At 56.4% G+C, this 22791-nt stretch overlaps 1 protein-coding gene across 1 annotated transcript in view; it reads left to right on the forward strand.

Moving 5' to 3' along the window:
* The first annotated feature begins 1043 nt into the window (after positions 1 to 1043).
* PDE4A (phosphodiesterase 4A) overlaps positions 1044 to 22791 on the forward strand; it is a 34710-nt gene continuing 12962 nt past the window's right edge. The window contains 4 exon segments of the mRNA XM_045491871.1: positions 1044 to 1620; positions 21296 to 21487; positions 22371 to 22407; positions 22531 to 22601. Of these exon segments, the coding sequence (XP_045347827.1) occupies positions 1301 to 1620; positions 21296 to 21487; positions 22371 to 22407; positions 22531 to 22601 (620 nt within the window). The 5' untranslated portion in view covers positions 1044 to 1300.

Raw genomic sequence — 22791 nt, forward strand, 5'->3', positions numbered from 1 at the left:
GCGGCTGTTTACTCGCCTGAAAAGGGCATGGGGATGCATCCCGCGGCTGCCGGAGACCTGCCTCAGTTTACCTCCTGCAGAAGCGCTTTACAAGAGGCGGCGATACACAGAGCGGTGGGCGGGCAGCTGCGGTGTCCTCCTGGAGCCACACGGGGACCAAAGGGACACACCCCAGAAACACCCCAGAGCTGCCCTCAGGCCGACCGCACGCACACACACACACACACACACACACGCACACACACCAACACGTATAGACTACCTCATACCACAGTCAAACCACGGAGGCTGAATTGCCTGCACAACTCCGCAAGCACAGACCAACAATACACACCCAAACGCGTGGGTACACATGCACAGCCCCAGGCCACCAGAACAGACCCCATAGAGGCGCACACCCGCCAAACAAGCGGCACACGTGCGCACACCTCCTTCACCCACAGACACACAGATACACACACAGCGAAATCCAGAGAAACAGGCAGACCGCAGCAGCCAACCACGTGCGCGCACACACTTCCAGCCGACACGGAAAACACAGACAACCCTCGGAAGGGGCCACGTGCACGCACATCCCGCACCGGGCACACACCATTGCCATCTTCCGACCCACCAACAGGAGAATCCCGGAACATCGCCGTTGCCAGCCGCAGGGACCGCGTCGGTGGCACCGGGACCACTCCCCACACGCTCCCCCCGGACCAGGGGTAGCGGCGAGGACACGCCAGCATAGGGCTCCGCCCCCGCCATGATGGACGGACTGACTGACACACCGGCAACCAGTCGGGTGTCTCCTTCCTGATCGGATTAACCGTTTAACTCCTTCTTTCCCGTGCACGCCGCGGCTAGGCAGGGCGCTTAGGAGAGAGCCGAGTTCCGGCGCCCCCTCCCCTCCGGGAGCGGGGCTCTGCGTGGGCGGGGAGGGCCCCCCTCCTCGGGTGGCTGCCCCCCACAGGCCCGGACGGTGGAGGAGGAGGGGGGGCGGCGCTGACAGAGCGGCGGGCGGGGGGCGGGGAGGGGCGGGACGGGGCGGGGGAGCCGGGGCTGGCGCGGAGCGGGGTACCGAGCGCGGAGAGCGCTGCCGGGCGCGGAGCAGAGCGCCGGCCGCCTCCCGAAAGCCGCGGCGCCCGGCCCGGGGGCGATCGGCCCGTAGCGCCCCCGGGTCTGTCCCCGGGGCGCCATGGCCCCAGCGAGGCCGGGCGCACCCGCGGGGCCCCGGGCGCGTCGGCTAGCGCGCCGCTGAGCAGGGTAAAGCTCGGAGAGGCCGGGGCCCCCCGGGGCACAGGAAGGGGCCGGCGCCATGGAGCCCCCGGCCGCCCCTTCGGAGAGGAGCCTGTCTCTGTCTCTGCCCGGGCCCCGGGAGGGCCAGGCCACCCTGAAGCCGCCCCCACAGCACCTGTGGCGGCAGCCGCGGACCCCTATCCGTATCCAGCAGCGCGGCTACTCTGACAGCGCGGAGCGCGCAGAGCCTGAGCGGCCGCCACACCGGCCCATAGAGCGCGCCGACGCCGTGGACACCGGCGACCGGCCCGGCCTGCGCACTTCTCGCATGTCCTGGCCCTCGTCCTTCCACGGTACCGGCACCGGCAGCGGCGGCGCGAGCGGAGGCAGCTGCAAGCGGTAAGACTCCGGGCGGTGGACGCGCGTGGAGCGGATAGGCGCGCAGAGAAGACGCCACTCGCCCCGCCGACCGCAGGGGGCGCTGTGCTGCGGGTGGAGTCTGAGTGACTAGCGGGGGTGTGTGTGTGGGGGGGGGAGTTCCACTGTGGGGGCGTCCGGGACCCGACCCTGGTTGTGCCCTGTACCCGAATACCCTTCCTGCTGACGCTGATCCTGGGGTCGACTTGGGGGGCGCCATGCTCCATGTGGTAGTAACGACGCCTCGGTTCAGGGCTGCAGCTTTGGAGTCTGCACCCTTAGTTGGTGACGGTGCAGAACATGGCTAAGCTGGGTACTTGAAGGGACTTTCCTGGGGGCACTGAAGTGGCAGCTAGATTCACTACGCTTGTGGATGATCTCGAGGGCACTGTAAGGGGCCGCTTCCTAGGATCCCAGTGTTTCCTCCAGGCTGAGGGGCGCTGGCCATCCTGGGGAGTGGAGGACTGTGCGGGAGACATTCGGGGGACTCGCCCTGAAGCAGCTGGGGTCAGAAATCCAGAGGGGGTTTTGGGGGGAGCACTGTGTTGGGGGCCTGTGTGCCGGGTTGGAGCTTCCTCTCAGGACAGGAGTGTTAGGTTCAGTAGCTGCCCGGAGGGAGGCAAGAGTGCCCAGGGGGTGCACGATCCCGGCCCAGGGTAAGGGAGTCTCTGCCTCCCAGAGGGGACAGTGTTAGTGAGGGAGGTGTTGGGCTGACTCCAATGATATCCTCACTGACCTGGGGTGGCTCCAGCTGGTGGGGTATGACTAGCTGGGTCTGCCTTCGCTCCATGCTCTGCCTGGGCTTCTGGGGCCCTGTGAGTGTGACATAGGATTATGTGGGCTCTGGGGACAGTGATTATGGCAGTGGAACTGTGTGTGCTTCTGAGACAGTGATGGTGACACAGTGATGGTGTGCTTCCAGGACAGGGATTGTGACAGTGTGACTTGTGTACTTAAGAGTCACGGTAACTGTGACAGTATGACTGCGTGAGCTCCCAGGACCAGGATCGTGTGACTGTGTGCTTCTGGGACAGCGATTGTGACAATGACCGTGTGTGCTCTTGAGGCAGTGATTGTGTATGCGCTCTGGGGATGCAGCGATGGTGGCACTGTGATGTGTACATTCCGGGACATTGTGACTGGGTCAGCAGGACTGTCTGTGCTCCCAGAGACATTGACTGAGACAGTGACATGCGCTCAGCTGCCTCTGTCCCCTGTGTCCAGGAGTCCTCTGACTTCCGGAGTGTGCTCCCTCTACCACCTGGTGTTGTCAGTTACTGTGCCTGCTCTAGTGGTGCTCGGGGTCTGACTGTGTGCTTTGGTGACATGTATGACCCATGGCTTCGACTGTGTGCTTTGTCTGACCCCCATGGGTGCCCCTCTGCTTGGGACGTCATTAAGACGGTCAAATCCCGGCCTCTTATGGCCGGAGTTCCCGAGGGAGGCCCCTCTGGGCTGTGACCCTGCAATTCTCGCTCTCTCTGGGGACTTCCAGCAGGCCCCACAGCCCCCCCCCAAAACACCCCCCATCCCCATTGGAGACATACCCAGACCCAGCACCCCTGCCCCCAGCAGGAAGCGAGTGTCATGGGCACAGCACACACAGCCTGCTATTTCCCAAAGGGAACCAGAGAGAAGCTGAAAGAAAACAAAACTGGAATCAACAGGAAATGCCAAGACCAAGGGCTGTGTGCCAAACTGGCTCAGGTCACTGTCCTGAGAGACGGATGAAGGAGCAGAGTGCAGAGGGCCCTATTCCTTTTTAAGGCCCCAGAGACTCCCCCTACCCTAGTCTCTGGGCTGCTGACTCTCTGGGGACAGTAGCTGAGTGGTAATAATCATCATTATCTTAGTGGCATCTATCTTGTAATGGCTCACTCTTGGGCTCCATGCTGGGGACTTTCCTACACGTCTCTTCCTCTCCAGTGCCTCATCAGGTATTCCTGCTGGACACACGGAGGCCCGGAGGGGCAAAGTCCCTTCTCCTTCTTGCCCAGGCTCACACAACCAGGAAATGGCAAAGCCGAGATCCCAACACCCATCTGTCTGATGCCTGGGGCCCTGGCACAAGTGTCTTGCCCTCTCTGAGCCTCAGTTTCCCTGTCTGTTAAGTAGGGCTTTGGCACTGCTCTGTGGGAGGGGTTGTTTGAGAGTTCTGTGCGAATGGGGATGTGTGTAAAGGACTGCACACCGTGAGTGCTCCGTAGATAGTCGCTCAGGGACCTGCACTCAGGGGAGGAGGTGGGGCTTGGGTAGACCTTGCCCCTTCAGGGTGGGAAGGAAAAACAGGAACCTCAAGTACAGGTTTCTGTTTCTCTGTGGGCCTGTGTAGTCTGCAGTGGTTGTGGCCTTGGTGCCAGTGTCCTCCCCCCACCCCTGGGCGGAAGGAGGAAGGGGAAACTAAGAGGCCTGCAGTGGGAACCTGGCTCCTTAGAATTGGCTTTCTGCCAGCCTGTGTCTCCAGAAAGGGGGTTCCCTGAGTGCACACAGGGCGTTCCAGTGCTACCCACGTTGCAGTTCATGCAGCCACCAAAAACGGGATCCAGACAGCCCTCCGGACTTGAGTCACAGGAACCCTCAGGGAGAGGGCACTGCCCCCCATCGGAGATGGCATCCACAACCCCCCTCCAGACCTGGGGATGCATGAGCCTGTGCTCCTGGCGCCCTGCGGGGCTGAGTCACGGCACCACCACGATCTGTCAAGAGGCAGATGGAGCTGGAGGAAGAGAAAGACTCTGTTGATGGTGGGGGCGGAGGCGGGGGGGGGGGAAAACTTGCCTGGATTGGGGGCGGGGCCAACAAACCGACCCCCCCCTAGCCCCACCCCGTGCCCTTCTGTACCCCCAAACTCTCCCCGCCGAGGGAGGGCGCTGCAGCGCCCCTGGGAGAGGTTGAAGCAGCTGGACTGGGGTCACCCTCTAGCCCGTGGCCTCTGTCTCCACTTGGGTCCTCGCCTGCCCTCATCTCTGGCTCTCCCTTGTCCCTGGCTGTGGCCTGGGAGCGGGTCCCTCTGCGCGCCCCTCCCTCCGCGCGCCCTCTGCTGGATGATGAGAAAGGCACAGGCTGAGTGTGCGTTCCGAGTCCGGACCTGCCTGTGGGACTCCAGTCCCCGCGCAGAACAAAGTCGCCGCCGCCGCCACTACCGGGTGCCCCAGGTTATTATATCATGCTTATCGAGCGCCCCAGAGAGTGGGCGCCAGGCCGGCCGACCGACCGCAGGCTTCGGCTGAGGTCCTCGCCCTCTCCGGGCGGGACCAGGCGGCAATCCCCATCCAGCCGAGCGCGGTGGAGATGGCCGCCTGGCGGATGCAGAGGAATTTGGCGGACAAGTTGAGGATGCGGAGTCTCCTCCGGGCTCACCTACGGGCTGGCCCAGGCCGGGGCCTCCAACCTGCGTGTTAACTCCCGGTGTCTTTGGCGCTCTATTCCTGCCGAGGAAACTGAGAGAAGTGACTTGGCCAAGGTCACACAGTGAGGAAGGGCGGACTTGGGGTTAAAAGACCCAGGACTCCTGGACTCCAGCTTGGTGGCTAAGAATCGGATTGTAGCCCTGCCCACTGACTCGCTGTGGGACGGGGGCCCATGATCATGCCTCCCTGCGCCTCAGTTTCTTCCTTACTAAGCCTTTGTGGATAAGATCTGCCGGTCCCCAGGGCTGTGGTAAGGCCGAGATGGCCGCCGTTGGGGCTGGGCAGCCAGGAGCTGGGGCTTTTGAGAACTGGCTCCCAACATCTGCAGGGAAAAAGGGGGGCATCCTCTAACTACAATCCTGGGCCCTGGCTGCAAGGGCACCCCCTCTTTCACCAGCCACAGAATGACTGCGGGCTCTGAGTAGCAGGTAGGACAGAGTTTTGGGGGGCACTGAGCCCTCTGTCTTCACTCCTGAGTAAGAGCTCAAATCCAGTCTTCGCCCTTGACTTGCTGTGTGACCCGAGGACAGGATTTCACCTGTCCGAGCCTCATTTTCCTCATGTGGCCATCCATTCCACAGACACTGACTGCACATCTTCAGGCAGCAGCAAAGAATGAAATAGACCCTGTCCCTGCTGTCCTGGAGTTCTCAGGCTAGTGGGTGAGGAAGAAATAACAAACGAAGGCCTATGATAGTTCCAGATGATGCCACGTGGGACACGAAGAGAAGAGGGATCCTGGGGTCAGGGAAGGCCTGGCTGAAGAGGTCACATTTGAGCAGAGACCTAAATGGAGTGGCAGAGGAGGCTCGGTGAGCCTGAGGGAAGAAGGTGACAAGCAGAGGGAACAGGCAGTTCAAAGGTCCTGGGGTAGGAGCATGTCTGTTATGTTCTAGGAAAAGTAGAGAGGCAGGTGTGGCTGGGCAGAGTGAGCAAAGGGTGAGTGGAAGGAAATGAGGCAAGGAGGTGCCAGGGCAGCTCATGTAGGGCTTCACAGGCTATGGTCAAGGTTGGCTTTAGGGTTCAGTTTATCTCTGACTTGCTAGGCAGGGACAAAGCTCACTAAGCTGGAAACAGACTGAACCGTGAAGGGCCTGTGTAGCCTAGTGACTAAAATCCCAGTCTCTGAAGTCAGACAACAGGGTCCGGCTGACCCTGGCCGAGTCACTTCCCCTTCCCGTGCTTCGGGCTCCGCATCTCTGAAATGGGCCTGTTCAGAACGCTATTTCCAAAGTCTGGCCTGAGGAATCAGCAAAACAGTGCAGGGAAACCTGAGGGCAGGTGCCTAAGAATGCTCTTCCTTTCTGTTTGTGCCTGGACCAAGAGGTCCCAGTGGCCAGAACAAGGGTCTTAGTGGGTTTAGAGCAGGAGTTTTCACCTGAGGGCAATTCTGGCCTCCAGGGGACATGTGGAAAATGGCTGGAGACATTTTAGTTTAATGACTGGGGAGAAGTGCTACAGGGCATTATCTGGTGCCCAATGTCAATAGTGCCAAGACTGGGACACCCTGCATTCCCAACGAGGTGATATTACCTCCAAGGGGGTGAAAGTTGGTTCTTGGGTGGGTATACATAAATCTTACATTTATGTACAAAGCCCAAATATACACATAGGACATAAACAGATACACAGTACAGGCATACGTTGCTTTGTTACCACACTTTTTGTTATTTTTTTAATGTTTTTTATTTATTTTGAGACAGAGAGAGACAGAGCATGAGCAGGGAAGGGGCAGAGAGAGGGGAGACACAGAATCCGAAGGAGGCTCCAGGGTCTGAGCTGTCAGCACAGAGCCCGATGCGGGGCTCGAACCCACGGACTGTGAGATCATGACCTGAGCCGAAGTCGGCCGCTTAACCGACTGAGCCACCCAGGCTCCCCTATAACTGCACTTTTTAAAGTTTATTTATTGAAGTTTATTTATTTTGAGAGAGAGAGAGAGAGAGAGAGAGAGAGAGAACATGCATGCAAGTGGGAGAGGGGTGGAGAGAGAGAGGGAGTGAGAGTGAGAATCCCATGCAGGGCTCGAACTCATGAACTGACGTGAACTCATGAACTCGAACTCGAACTCATGAACTGACCTGAGCCAAAGTCAAATGCTTACCTGACTGATCCACCCAGGTACCCCAGGTTATTCATTTTGAGAGAGAGAGAGAGAGAGAGAGAGAGAGAGAGAGATTGGAGGAGGGGGCAGAGAGAGAGGGAGAGAGAATCCCAAGCAGGCTCTGCACTGACAGTGCAGAGCCTGATGTGGGACTCAAACGCAGGAACTGCGAGATCATGACCTGAGCTGAAATCAAGAGTCAAACACTCAACCGACTGAGCCACCCAAGCTCCCCAGAGATACTGCATTTTTTACATGCGGTATCTCATTTCTGTGTGTCCCATTTCGGTAGTTCTTGCAATGTTTCCAAACTTTTTCATCATTATTATTAGATTTATTCTGGTCCTCTGTGATCCATCTGCTGTTACCAGAGTAACCACTTGGGGGCGCCACGAACCGCACCCATAAGAGACCGCAGACTTCCTCGATGAAAGTCAGTGTGGGATCTGACTGCTCCCCCGACCAACTGTTGCCCAGTGTCTCCCTTTCCTCGGGCCTCCCTATTCCCTAAGACATAGCAATTTTGAAATTAGGCCAAAATTAGTCACCCTGATGGCCTTTCAGTGTTCAAGTGAAACAGTCACACCTATCTCTCACTTCAAATCAAAAGCCAGAACTGATGAAGCTTCGTGAGGAAGGAGTGTTGCAAGCTGACTTAGGCTGAAAGCTAGGCCCCTGGTACCAGACAGCGAGCCTCATTGTGAATGCAAACGACAAGTTCTTGGAGGAAGTTAAAGGTGCCACTCCAGCGAGCACAGGAATGATAAGAAAGAAAAACAACATTATTGCTGACTTGGGAGCAAGTTTTAGGGGTCAAGACAGAAGATCAAACTAGCCACAACATTCCCCTTAAGCCAAAGCCTCATCCAGAGCAAGGCCCTCACTCTCTTCCGTTCTGTGGAGGCTGAAAGAGGTGAGAAAGCGGCAGAAGGCGAGTTTGAAGCTAGTGGAGGTTGGTTCATGAAGTTTAAGGACATTAGCTGTCTCTATAACATCAAAGACGGAGGTGAGGCCGCAAGTGCCGATGTAGAAGCTGCAGAAAGCCACCCAGAAAGATCTAGCTAAGCTGATCAATGGTGGCTACACTAAAGAACACATTTTCTCTTTTTTTTTCAATATATTTTTATTTTTTTTAATTTTTTTTTCAATGTTTATTTATTTTTGGGACAGAGAGAGACAGAGCATGAACGGGGGAGGGGCAGAGAGAGAGGGAGACACAGAATCGGAAACAGGCTCCAGGCTCTGAGCCATCAGCCCAGAGCCTGACGCGGGGCTCGAACTCCCGGACCGCGAGATCGTGACCTGGCTGAAGTCGGACACTTAACCGACTGCGCCACCCAGGCGCCCCTTTTCAATATATTTTTAAAAATATTTATTGGTTTTTGAGAGAGAGACAGACAGCGCATGCCAGGGAGGGGCAGAGAAAGAGAGAGAGAGAGAGAAAGACAGGCTCCAGGCTCTGAGCTTACAGCACAGAGCCTGACGCGGGGCTCGAACTCTGATCGGGCAGATCATGACCTGAGCCGAAGTCAAATGCTTAACCGACTGAGCCACCCGGGCGCCCCCACAACACATTTTCAGTGTAGACAAAGCAGCCTTCTATCGGAAGATGCCATGTAGGACTTTCATAGCTAGAGAGGAGAAGTCAATGCCTGGCTTCAAAGTTTCAAAGGGCTCTCTTGTTAAAGGTAAATGGAGCTGGTGACTTTAAGTGAAAACCGGTGCTCATTTACCATTCTGAAAGTCCTAGGGCCCTTAAGAATGATTCCAATGATTCTCTGTCTGTGCTCTGTAAATGGAACAACAAAGCCCAGATGACAGCACATCTATTTACAACGTGATTTTACTGAATAATTTAAACCCACTGTTGAGACCTACTGCTCAAAAAAAAAAAAAAAAAGTTTCCTTTCAAAATATTACTGCTCATTGACCATGCACCTGGCCAGCCATGAGCTCTGATGGAGACGTACAATGAGATCAATGTTGTTTTCATGCCGGCTGAGGCAACATCCATTCTGCAGTCCACGGATTGAGGAGTAATTTTGACTTTCAAGTCTTCCTATTTAAGAAATCCATTTTGTAGAGCTATGGATGCCACAGAAAGTGACTCCTCTGATAGATCTGGGCAAAATAAATTGAAAGCCTTCTGGAAAGGCTTCGCCATTCTAGATGCCATTATGAACATTCTGGTTCATGGGAAGAGGTCAGAATATTAACAGGTGCAGGAGCCTGAAAGAAGCTGATTCCAACCCTTGTGGATGACTGTGAGGGGTCCAAGACTTCAGTGGGGGGAGCGCCTGGGTGGCTCAGTCGGTTAAGCGTCTGACTTCGGCGCAGGTCATGATCTCGAGGTCCGTGGGTTTGAGCCCCGCGTCAGGCTCTGTGCTGATGGCTCGGAGCCTGGAGCCTGCTTCAGATTCTGTGTCTTTCTCTGGCCTTCTCCTGCTCGTGCTTTGTCTCTGTCTCTCAAGAATAAATAAACAGTAAAAAAAAATTTTTTTTAAGAAGAAAAGACTTCAGTGGAGGAAGTCACTGCAGGTGTGGTGGGAATCAGAAATGGAGCCTGAGGATAGGATTGCCTCACTGCAATCTCATGATCAAACTTGAATGGAAGAGGAGTCGCTTCTTATTGGATGAGCAAAGAATGTGGTTTGTTGAGATGTCATCTACTCCTAGGGAAGATGCTGTGAAGGTTGTTGCAATGACCAGGTTTTAGAATATTACGTAAAGTTTGTTGATAAAGCAGCAGCAGGGTTTGAGAGGATTGACTTCCATTTTGAAAGAAGTTCTAGGGGCTCCTGGGTGGCTCAGTCAGTTAAGTGACCAGGTCTTGATTTTGGCTCAGGTCATGATCTTACGTTTCGTGAGTTCGAGCTCTGCATCGGGCTCCATGCTGACACTGCAGAGCCTGTTTGGGATTCTCTCTCTCCCTCTCTGCCCCTTTAGCCCTCTCTCGCTCTCTCTCTCAAAATGAATAAATAAACTTAAAAAAAAAAAAAAAGAAAGTCATTCTACGGTGGGTAAAGTGCAGCATCACATGATCCAGAGAACTGACTCCTAAAAAGAAGACTCGATCAATGTGGCAAACTTCATTGTTTCCTTATTTTAAGAAATTACCACAACCATCCTGATCTGTCAGCAGCCATCAACATCAAGGCAAGACCCTGCACCAGCAAAAGGGAGGACTCGCTGAAAGCTTGGATAATGGTTAGCGTTTTTTAGCAACAAAGTATTTTTCAATTAAGGTACGTACATCTTTTTTTAGATGTAACGCACACTTACTTAGTAGACTACAGTGTAGTATAAACATAACTTTTACACGCACTGGGAAACCACAAAATTCATTTGGCTTGCTTTATTGTGATGTTCACTTTATTGCAATGGTCTGGAACCGAACCCACAATATCTCTGAGTTATGCCTGTGTATCGGTGGCTTTAATATTTCATAGAGAAGGCAGTTTAGGAGTTGGGACTGTCTAAGCAGGCTATTTCTTGGGGGGGAGGGGGCAATAATGAAATAAAGGGTGGCAAACACTGGTCTCGAGCCTGGCTCAGACGCTCATTGGTTGTGTGACCTCGAGCAGGTTGTTTCTCGCCAAGACTCAGTTTTCCCATCTGTAAAATAGGGACAACAATATATCACTTTGCAGGTATTTAATGAGGATTAAATAAGATCATACCTAGAGGTACTAAATGCCCAGGAGGCATTCTGAAGATTAGCTGCTATCGTCATCATCATCATCATCATCTGTATCCTCTTTTTTTTTTTTTTAATTTTTTAATGTTTATTTATTTTGGAGAGAGACAGAATGTGAATGGGGGAGGGGCAGAGAGAGAAGGAGACACAGACTCGGAAGCTGGATCCAGGCTCCGAGCTGTCAGCACAACCCAAGGCGGGGCTCAAACTCACGAACTGCGAGATCATGACCAGAGGCAAAGCCGGATGCTCAACCGACTGCGCCACCCAGGCGCCCCAAGAATTTATTTTTTTTAAACGCTTATTATTTTGCGAATGTGAGAGACAGAGTGTGAACAGGGGAGGGGCGGAGAGAGAGGGAGACACAGAATCCAAAGCAGGCTCCAGGCTCTGAGCTGTCAGCACAGAGCCCAACACGGGGCTCGAACCCATAAATCAAGAGATCATGACCTGAGCCAAAGTCGGATGCTCAACCAACTGAGCCACCCAGGCACCCCTGTATCATCTTGCTAGTACGGTGGCTTGTGCATTATAAGCTCTCTGTAGGGGCGCCTGGGTGGCTCAGTCGGTTAAGCGTCCGACTTCAGCTCAGGTCACGATCTCGCAGTCAGTGAGTTCGAGCCCCGCGTCGGGCTCTGGGCTGTTGGCTCGGAGTCTGGAGCCTGCTTCCGATTCTGTGTCTCCCTCTCTCTCTGCCCCTCCCCCGTTCATGCTCTGTCTCTCTCTGTCCCAAAAATAAATAAACGTTAAAAAAAATTAAAAAAAAAAAATAAGCTCTCTGTAAATGTTTTGTCAGATAATCATAGCTGACATTCAGTGAGTGTTTATTATGTCCAAACACTTTTCTGAGGCTTTTTTTTTTTTTTTTTAATTGTCCATCCAGGAGATGCATAGTATTATTATGCCAATTTTACAGTTGGGAAAACTGAGGCTCAGTGAAATGAAGTGGCTGGCTCAAAGTCAAATGACTAAGTGCCAGAGGCCAGACTCAAGCCTAGGTCAGCCAGTTCTGGGGCCCATGACAACAGAGCCAAAAGGTAGAGAGAGAAAGGTATTCATAGAGGCATGGCCCTAAAATAGAGATTCGTTCTGTTTTCTTTCCCACTTCCCTAACCCCAAAGGGCCGCAGACAGGTTGGGGGAGTCTCTGGAATTATAACCAGCTGGCTAACTTTGTTCAGGAATCTTCACTTCAGTCTCCATTTCCTCATTTGTGAAAGGGGTGAACATGTGCCCAACAGAGTCACAGTGGTTGGGCAGGCAGAGCAACCGAAGGGACTCCAGAAAGTTCCTGTCTGTTTGTACTGCTCTGCCGAGGGGAGGTTGGCTTCTTGGGGCGCCTCGTGAGCTGTGGAGGGCCCCAGTTCTAAGGGGCCTCAGAGATCCGAAGGGGTGGGAGGACGGAGGGGGGGCAGATCTTAGGAGCCTCTAGGGGCTTGTGAACTCACTCAGCTTCTGTGTCTCAGAAGCTGTGGGGGCATTCTGGAGGTGTCCCCAAGGATTGTGGGTTTATCTTGGTTTGGGGAGGTAGCCTAGGGATATAGGACTGTCTTAGGAACTATGGAGGAATCTAGTTGTGGCCCTGGGGTCTATGGATTTTGATGGCAGCTACATGGTTACATGGGAGCACTCTTTGAGTCTGAAGACACCCCTGAGGTTATTTTGGTGTCTCAGAACTTGTGGGGGCATCTCCGGGATGCTGCCGAGCCACTCAGGGATTCAGGGGGACATTCGAGAGACTGTGGAAGCAATATTAGGGTCTGTGAGGGATCCCAGAATTTGGGGGGGCCTCATGCAGACTGTGGGAATGCTCGGTGGCTGTGGGAAATTCTAGGGGTACTCTCGGGGCCTCTGCATGACTCAGGGATGGTGGGGGTGCTCTAAGAGATTTTGGAGACTTCTGAGGAAACCTGGTGATGGTCCTGGGATCTGAAGGAGTTTCATTTGTGGGTGTGTTCTGAGATTCTTAGGGTGCCCCTGGAGTTTGTGGGGATATATCAGTAACAATGAGGACATCAGTAAGGGACATTTGGGAAGCTATGGGATTGTCCCAGGGTGTATGGGGCCTCTCAGCGCATCTCTGGCTTTTGGGGGGGATCTCAGGGATTTGGGGGTACCTCTGGATTGTGTGAGGACAACTCAGGGATGGTTGGGACATTCTCTGGAATTTTGGGGACATCTGAAAGACCTTGGGGATGCCCCTGAGGTTAGTGAGGGCCACAGCGGTTTGTGAGAACACTCCAGGGATTTGCGGGGGGGCACCCCCGATGTTTGTAGAGGCGCTTCCGGCGACTGTAAGCACCTTAAGGGGACTGCGGGGAGGGCCCTGCGGTCTGAGGGGTGTCCCTCGGCAGCCGGCAGCCGTGTAGGCGCCCCAGGCCCGCCCCGCCCCAGGGGCGGCCCCAGAGCGAAGCCGGAAGGGCCGAGGCGGCCCGGCGGGGTGGGGCCCGTGGGCCCCAGGGCTGGGCGGCCGGCCTGCGTGGGCTGCCCGGGGCAGGCGGGCGGCGCTGCTCCCCAGCGCCCGCTGAGGCGGGGCTGCCCCGCGCCCCCTGTGGTTATGGCGCGGCCGCAAGGCCTGGGCCGCATCCCCGAGCTGCAGCTGGCGGCCTTCCCGGCGGTGGCGGCGGCCGAGGACGAGGCGTTCCTGCCTGAGCCCCCGGCCCCGCGCGCACCCCGCCGCCCGCGTTCGCCGCCCTCGTCGCCCGTCTTCTTTGCCAACCCGTCCCCAACTTTCCGCCGGCGTCTTCGGCTTCTCCGCAGCCATCAGGATTTTGGCCGCCAGGCGTGGGCTGGGTAAGTGCGCGCCAGCGGCGGTGGGTTCGAATCTCCCTTGGCCCCCGGCAGGCCAGGTCTGGGGTTCCTAGCGGGCTCTCCGCAGTCTAACTTCCCCTCGTCCGTCCCAGGACAGCGATAAAAATCATCCCTGCCCTCCAGGGTTGCCGTGGAGACATCTGATAGGGCATGCAGTAGGCACTCAATAAACGTGAAGTTCCTCCCACTACCTTGGCAGACCTCAGTCTGCAGTCAGGCTTTGGACGAGTGAGGCCAACCTGCCATCCAACCGCGATCTGGGGACACGTGTTCGATTCTGCTAAGCCTCAGTGTAAAGGCCTGTGAAATGGGGCCAGCGCTGCCATCTGGGGGTTGCCTTGCCAGGAGGCTCGGTGATGTTACTGGGTGCACCGGGCACAGAGGGCAAATGCAGTTTCTCTTCCTGGCCAGACTCGGGGTGGGATGCGGGGGGCTAGAAGCTTGCGGGTGAGGAGCCCGGAGACACATCCGGTCTGGCTTCCCAGTGTCCGTTTAACTTGGAAACCGAGGTTGACAGCCCAGAGGTGGGCACGGGCTGGCTCTGGGGGCTTTTCCAGAGCCAGGAGAGGGTCCTCTGGTTACCCCCTTGCCTCCCTACTCTCCGCATGCACTTGTTTGGGACCTGAGGTCCGAGACATAGTGGGAGAGGACACCGCCCGGACAGGCTGAGCGTCTGGACCCAGGGAAGAGATTGGCGAGGGGAGAGGAGAGGAGGAGGGGTCGGGAGCCCAGCGTGGAGCCGGGGAGGGTGTGTGTGTTGGGGGGAGAAATCAGTGCCTCTCCCCGGGTTTCTCTCTGTGTCTCTGTCTCCACTTCTGTCTTTCCTGTTTCTGTTCCTCCCCCTTCCCCGCATCCGTCGTCCCTCCCCTGGGTTTTTGTCACCGGACCCCGCACTCCGCTCCGCCGGCGCGGGCGAGTCTCTTTCCCCCTGGGGCGCGCTGCGTTCAGAGGGCTCCAGCGGGCCCAGCTCGACGTCATTCGGGAGGGAGGCGGGGCCAGGGACAAGGCGTGGCGGGGGTTGGGGGGGGGGGCCGGGGCCCGAGCCCAGGAATCGGGAGCCTGCCCCCCCTCCACCGCAGGCCCGGGGGGAGGGGGGCAAGTGGGAAGTGTGCACAGAGTTCCACAGGAGAAGGCAGGAGCGGAGCCCTCCCAGGCGCTGGGGACCCGGAGACACCCGATCGCCCGGGGCCGTCCCTGGGGGGGTCACCGGGAGGGCGGGTGTGGAGGCGGTGCCGCTGGTGGCCACAGACACCTCGGGCCTGTGAACAGTGAACGCCACACCACCGTGCCGCTGTCCTCATGCTCGCCCCGACAGCGTTTGGCACCCATGCGCTCGGGTACAGCGCCTCGGGCAAGGCCCCGGCCCCCTGACCTGACACTGCCCCCCGCGGGCCCTGAGTCCCTGGCCCACTTCTCCTTCAGCGACGAGGACACCTGTTGGCACCCTCCAGGCAGACCTGTCAGGTGGGTGGCCTGGGGCCAATTCCCTCCTTTGCCACTGAGGGCTCTGGCTGGGGAGGGGGGCCGGGGGTGGGGGGGATAGAGGGTGCCCAGTGGGCCTTGGGGAATCCCCAAAGTGGCTTCCAGGGTCTGCCTGCAGCCCCACCCCCTTCTCCAGCCCCCAAATTCTTAGTGCTGCTGTCGGCTTCCTGCAGGTGATAGCCCTCAAAAGGAGTGCTAGGTCCTGCCCCCTTCCTATTAGAGATGGGATCCCTTCACCCTCTTTGTGCCCCTAAACCTGGGTCTCTGGCACTCATGCTGGTACCAAATATGGGTGTCCAGCGTCACCTGGGCTCCACTCCCAGGCCACCGGCCTGGAGCCAGGTCCCTCTGGCCCTGCTCTGCTCAGTGCCTCCAGTCTTACCCACCCCCTCCTTGCTGGGGCTGCCAGGCTGAAAACCAAGCTGGGGTGGGGGAGGGGGGCAGCTCCTGCTGGAACTCCTGGGGGTTATTTAGAATCAACTGGACAGTGCTGGAGCAGAGAAATTCTCAGGGCACGCCCGCCTCGTTCTCGCTCCCCTCTACCAATCCCTTCAGACAAGCCAGACACACCCAGACACAAACACAGACGCACCCACCCACCCACACACAGGGTAATCAGGGGTCTGTATTTACTGTGCAAGGCGTGGGTCTCTGAGGTCGTGGGGACACAAAGAGAATCTCACAGTTGACCCATGGGGGCCACAGAAACCCTGGCTTCGCACAGTCAGTCTCGCGTTACAGGAACGCACTCTCCCCGCAGCACACACGCAGGCCTGGTTCCCACCTGCATACAGCCACACACGGGAGCACGCACCCAGGAGGCAGGGACAGTCACGGCACATGTGTGGCACACAGGTACACTCTTACAAGGTCACACAAACTCCTAGACACACACACAGATCTGTGCAGGCACCGTGGACACTCGGACCCCACGGACACACCCGGACGTACAAATCCACGCAGAGATCTATACACACACAGGTGCCCTGAGCACACATACACCCTGACCCACACATGCACAGACCCTCTGTGCACACCCGGCCCTACAAACGGCCATGTCACCTGGCACCACGCGCCCGCCCTCAACCTCCGTATGACCTTCACAAAGCAAATGCCAGGCCTTTCCATAAAGGCTGCCTGGCGCCTCCTACGAGGGAGTCAGGTGCAGTGGGGCAGGGAGCCCGGGGAGGCGCCAGGCCTGCCCGGGGAGATGGACGGACACGGGCTGATTGAGCGTCCAGGTTTGTAGCCTGGCGGCTCAGGTTTAAGTCCTTCTAGTACTAGTCAAGTGGTTCTTTCCCGTCTGCACCTCAGTTTACTTCTCTTGGAAATGGAGCACCTCAGTTTACTTCTCTTGGAAATGGAGTATTGGTACACGTCCAGGCAGAGCACAGCGCCTAGCACATGGCACTTAATGGCAGTTGGCTGCTTTTGTTGTTGTTATGATTTTTACCAACTGGGACCGGTCTCCGTTCCCTGCCGTCCCCCTCCCAGCTTGTTGTTGCCCATTGGCCCCTGCAGCGGAAACTCTCTGAAGCCTTGGTCTGCCCCTGGGCTGCACAGTCCTCCAGAGGCCCAATGTGATGCGTGCCTAGGGGCCCCGGAGGGGTGGAGGCAAGTGGCAAGTTCAACCGGAGAAGGCCACCAAGTGGTCACCTGTCTGAAAGGCAGGTTATCTCCCTTATGATGGAGTGTCTGGGCATGTGGCTGTGATGTCAAGGCCTGTTGGCTACCCTCGACTCCGCTTAATGGCCTAGGGTCCTGCCGGGACATGATTGGAGCAGCCTCCAGCCTGACTTTGGGCCACCCTGAGCAGTGGCAGACAAGGGAAGGGTGACTCCACATAGCACCGGCGTGCCATCCTGGAGGGTAGGTGAGACCCCACGCCCACATACACCCACACTCAGCCTGCAGTTCAACAGGCCCGATGCCCTCCCCTCTGCCCTTCCGAAGCCCGGGGGACATCAGCTCCTGGAAGCACAAACAGCAAGGCCCCAGGGAGCCTCTTCCCATCGTGGCCTCTGGGCTCCTGCTTACGTGAGCGGAGCCCCTGGGGCCACAGTATCTGATGCCGGTCGGGCCCACTCTGGGACTTGGGTCTCACCTTCCCTAAACTGTCTTCAGTGTCTGGGGCCAGGGTAGGGTCCTCAGTACGTAAGTATGTTCCTGTCTCCTCCCCCGTGGGACTCAGTAGAGCCAAAAAATCCAGGCTGTGCCCGGGGAGACAGGACGTGGTTCTCAGGCAGCGAGGCCACCAACCCCTTACCATCCCTCTGTGCCCCACTCTCCCCTGTTGCGCCGGGATGTGAACACAACTCACAGAGCTGGTGGGGGACACAACTGGGTTCGGGTGTATAAAGCACTCTGACAATGCCAGGCACACGGCCAATATTCAGGAAGTGTCTTGTTAATATTGCTATATACCTAAAAGGATCTAACCTGGTACCTGGTACACAGCAGGTGCTCAGTAAGTGAGCATTATCATCAAAGGCCCAAGTTCATGGTCTAAGAATTTTCCATCTTAAGGGTTTTTTTTTTAATTTACTTTTTAAAAATGAACATATAGTAAAATTCACCTTTTTAAAAAAATATTTTTGAGAGAGGGAGAGAGCACAAGTGGGGAGGGGGAGAGAGAGAGAGAGAGAGAGAGAGAGAGAGAATCTGAAGCAGGCTCCAGGCTCTAAGCTGTCAGTGCAGAGCCCGATGCCGGGCCCGGACCCACCATGAACCGTGAGATCGTGACCTGGGCCGAAGTCGGTTGCTCAACCGACTGAGCCACCCAGGCGCCCCAAATTCACTCCTTTTGTCTACATCGTATGAGTGTCTTTTATTGTAGTAAAATCTACATAACATAAACTTACCCACTTGACCATTTCTTGAGTGTGCATTTCAGTGTCATTAAGTATACTGACATTGTCGTGCAACTGTCACCACCATCCATCTCCAGAACGTCACCACCTTCCCAAACCGCCGCTCTATACCTAGTAAGGTAAGGAAAGGATGCTTGAGTTGTTTCCAGCTCTTGGCTCTTTTGAATGACGCTGCTCTGAACATTGGCGTACAAATATCTGCTTGAGTCCTGCTTTCGATTCTTAGTGTTTAGTATTTCAATTCTGCGTGTGTACCCAGAAGTAGAATTCCTAGATCACACGGTAATTCTATACTTAAGTTTTTAAGGACCGTTTTCTACAGTAACCGCACCATTTCACGTTCCCACCTGCAATGCACAAGTATCGCCGTTTCTCCACATCCTCACCAACACTGGTTACTTTACCTTTGTTTTTTCACGATTTTACTCTTTTTAAGTTTTAGTTATTTTGACAGAGAGAGAGAGAGAGCGTACGAATAGGGGAGGAGGGGGAGAGAGGGAAGGAGGGAGAGAGAGCGAGAATCCCGACGTGGGACTCTAACCCACGAACCATGAGATCATGACCTGAGCTGAGGCTGGATGCCCAACCGACTGGGCCACACAGGTGCCCCGAAATTTGTTTTTATTTATTTATTTATTTATTTATTTAATTTTTGTTTTTAACGTTTATTTATTTTTGAGACAGAGAGAGACAGAGCATGAACGGGGAGGGTCAGAGAGAGGGAGACACAGAATCCGAAACAGGCTTCAGGCTCTGAGCTGTCAGCACAGAGCCCGACGCAGGGCTCAAACTCATGGACCGTGAGCTCATGACCTGAGCTGAAGTCGGACGCTTAACCGACTGAGCCACCCAGGCGCCCCCTGAAGTTTGTTTTTAAAAGAAGTTTGAATTTGTGACTGTTAAAAATGTCTGATTTCTCTCCTAAAATCGGAATACCTGGTTGTTGGGGGTCCCCCAGCACCACTCTGCTCTGGGTGTCAGCTGCCTGGCCCCTGCGAACATTTGCTGTGATGGTAGGAATGTGCTCGAATGGGGGCTGAGTAGGCAGGGGGCGGCAGCTCATGTTTCCGTCTGAGGAGTCACGAGACTTGGGACTGAATTCTGAACCCACCACGCTCTCACTGCATGACCCAGAGCTAATCATTCTCCTCTCTGACCTTAGTTTCTTCATCTGTAAAATGGAGTCAACGAAGTCCCTCCCCGTACTCCTACCCCAGGACTGGCCCAGAGAAAAAGGTTGATAGATCCATAGATGCTGGGGATTTCAGACTTTCTTTTTCTTTCTTTCTTTCTTTCTTTCTTTCTTTCTTTCTTTCTTTCTTTCTTTCTTTCTTTCTTAATTGATTTTTGAGCGAACGCAGCGGGGGAGGGGCAGAGAGAGAGGGGGACAGAAGATGTGAAACAGGCTCTGCGCTGACACCACAGAGCCCGACATGGGGCTCGAACTCACGAACCGCGAGATCATGACCTGAGCCGAAGTCGGACGCTCAACCGACTGAGTCACCCAGGCGCCCCTCAGACTTATTTCTTAGCAGAGGGACCATTCAAATACAATCTTACGTTGACTCTCATTAGGTAGGACTGGAAAGGGGAGGGCTCCATTTCCTTCCCCTACTCCCTTGCACCCACCAGAGCATAGCCTGAAGTCTGCCGACCCTTCTAACCCCAGCACTTTGACGACGAGGTAACAGACCAGAGAGGGCAGTGGCCTTCCCGAGGCCACACAGTAAGTTGCAGGCACGCGGTTCCCCACCAATTCTGCATATCGACTGCTGAGTCCCCTGCCCATGTGGCGCGTGTGGGGCCGATGCTTCCTGAGCGTTTTACCTGTGTCAACACTGGTCGCCTGGATGACCTGAGGAAGGTGGCAGTTGTCCCCATTTTGTGGATTAGGGAACTGGAATTCAGTCATTTCACCCCAGTCACGCCTCTGGGAATTAGGAGAGCCAGCATCTCCCTGAGTCATCCCGAGCGTCTTGCCGGTGACCCCAGGCTGGGGCCTCGCTCTCTTGCCCTCGGTGTCGCCGGGTCTCTGTCACAGTCTGTCTCTCTCCGCTCCAGACACACCAGCTTCCTTGCTGGTCCTCAAACAAAAGCCGAATCCTGCCACAGGGCCTTTGCTCTTGCTCTCCCCACCCGCTGGAGTGTCTTCTCCTCCCTCCTGACCCATGGCCTGCTCTTTGTCATCTTTCAGGCCCTGCTCGCAGGTCACCCCCTCAGAGAGGCCTGGCTCCCCTTTCCAGTCTCCGCGTGGCACAACCCCGTTCGCATATTCACTCCTTCACACGTTTTATGATTCATCCAGTAAGCATTTTATTGGGTATGCACTGTGTGCCAGGCCGTGTTCTTGGCCCACGGGCTAGAACAAAGAAGACCAAAATCCTTGCTCTGCAAAGCTTAGTTCTAGAAAGGAAGGCGAACAGCAAACAAGTAAGATATAGAATATGTCAGGTAAGTAGCAGTTATTTTTTGAAAGGAAAGGTAAATACGAAATAGTAAGGCAGAGATTCAGATCTTAGATGTGTTGGTCAGGTGAGGCCTCCCGGGGAGACAGCATTTGAGCGGAGGCCTGAAGGCGGCCGGAGGAGCCATTGGAGGTCTGGGCAGGGGAAACAGCCTGTGCAGAGGCCCTGAGGCAGGAATGCATCTGGAATGTTTAGGAAGCAGCCAGGAGGCCAAGGAGGCTGGAGTAGACTGAGTGAGGGGGGAGACCCGGAGGTCTTGGGGCGGGGCCACCTGGGCCTCAGTGAGGACTTTGGCTTTTGCTCTGGGTGAGCTGGGAGCCACAGAAGGGGCTGAGCAGAAGAGGGATGTGGCTCTCTGGTGGCTGTGGAGGGGAACAGACTGAGGGGCAAGGACAGGAACCAGGGAGCAGGGCAGAAACAAAGGCGCTGGTCCAGGCCACCAATGAGCGGGGCCAGCCGAGGAGGGGGGTGAGAAGTGGACGGATTCTGAATAGACGTGGGCAGTGAGGAAAGAGTAGAGCCAAAAAGATCCCCACACTTTTGGGGGTGTGCACGGCCACTAGGCTAACCTGTTTACAGTCTGGCCCTCCCATGCCATTTCCCGTAAGGGACAGATGCTGGTCCGTCTCAGTCACTGCTGTGTCCCGGCACCTCAACAGAGCCTGGCTCACAAAGGCACTCGATCGCTCTGTGATCTCTGCAACCTCCTGTCCCCCGTCTCTCCCAGGAGTGTCCTCGGTACCCCCTTATTCCTCCGCCACCCCCCCCCCAGTGCCATCTCAGCCCCCCTGACCGCTCTTCTCGCCCACCCCCTTGCAGCTTCGAGGCGGAGAATGGGCCCACGCCATCTCCTGGCCGCAGCCCCCTGGACTCGCAGGCGAGCCCGGGCCTCGTGCTGCACGCGGGGGGGGCTATCAGCCAGCGCCGGGAGTCCTTCCTGTACCGCTCGGACAGTGACTACGACATGTCACCCAAAACCATGTCCCGGAACTCGTCGGTCACCAGCGAGGCGTGAGCACCCCACTCTCACCCTCCAGGCCTGCTCCCAACACAAGCTGCCCTTGCCAGCAGGGAATGGGGACACCGCCTAAGCCCCCTGCCACCTCTCCTTCCCAGTGAAAAGTAAACAGCCCCCTTGCCCACATCGAGGGCTCGGTCCCTTTACAGCATGCCCACCCAGCGAGGTCTGAGGGTGCGCCCCATCTCTGCCCCCCACTCAGCTACGGTGAGCCCCTCCCTCCAGCCCAGCCCGCACCCACATCCTTGCGGTCCCTGCCCACGAACCTGCCCAAGCCCACTCCTACCCATCGGCAGCTGGGGCCTGGCCCCCCTCAGCCTGTCCCTGCTGCCACGTCTTCCCACAGAGCATCCACCTCGGCTGAGCCCCCTCTGCTTCCCCCCCCCCGGGCTTCCCTAAACCAGCCCCCCTTATCATGACCACCTGTCAAGGTGAGCACCCCCAGACCTGCTCAGCCCCCTCCCCTCTCACTGGATCCTCCAGCCCTGGCCCTACCCACCCAGGTACCCACCTCAGCTCCCCTAACTCCTCTTGCTCCCCATCCCCTCCTACCCACTACTCTCACCAGCACCCCCCCCCCTGCAGTGGATTTATGGCAGCCCCCTTTGTCTCTGCACACCCCCTCCCTGCCCACCCACCTGAGCTCCTCTGTCCGGCCACCGTTCCCTCCAAGACCAGCCCCTGTAGGGTGTCTACCCTTGGGAGGTGTAAGCGCCCTCTCCCCTCACCTGTTGGAGGCCCCCCTCCCACCTCCCAGCCTACCCTCAGCCCAACCCCCATAGAGAGTTGCTTCTCTGGCACCCCAGCCCCTTTTCACCCAGGCCCGGGGGTGTCCCGCAGTGAGGACGCCTGACCTGCCCCTGTCCTTGGTTGCAGGCACGCTGAGGACCTCATTGTGACACCTTTCGCCCAGGTAAGACCCCTCCCCTAAGAAAGGAAGGGGCTCCAACCTTCCCCCACACTTGGGGACAGGGACCTAGCCCCAGCCCCTCCGGGTGGCTCCCTCTCCTCACCGCTGGCTCTCCCTCCGTCCCAGGTGCTGGCCAGTCTCCGGAGTGTCCGCAGCAACTTCTCACTCCTGACCAATGTGCCCATTCCCAGCAACAAGTAAGTCAAGGCTGGGCCCCAACATTCATGATCATGAGGCCAGGCACACCTGGGTTCAACTCTTAGCTCTGCTGTGTGCCCTCAGGCAGGAACTTGACCTCTCTGAGCCTCTGTTCAGGCAGCAGCTCCCTCTGAGCCAGCAAACCATTGCAATTTGAATGGCTAAGACAGAAACTTTTAAAAATAAAGA

This window comes from Leopardus geoffroyi, chromosome A2 (assembly GCF_018350155.1).
Source record: "Leopardus geoffroyi isolate Oge1 chromosome A2, O.geoffroyi_Oge1_pat1.0, whole genome shotgun sequence".
Lineage (NCBI taxonomy): Eukaryota > Metazoa > Chordata > Mammalia > Carnivora > Felidae > Leopardus > Leopardus geoffroyi.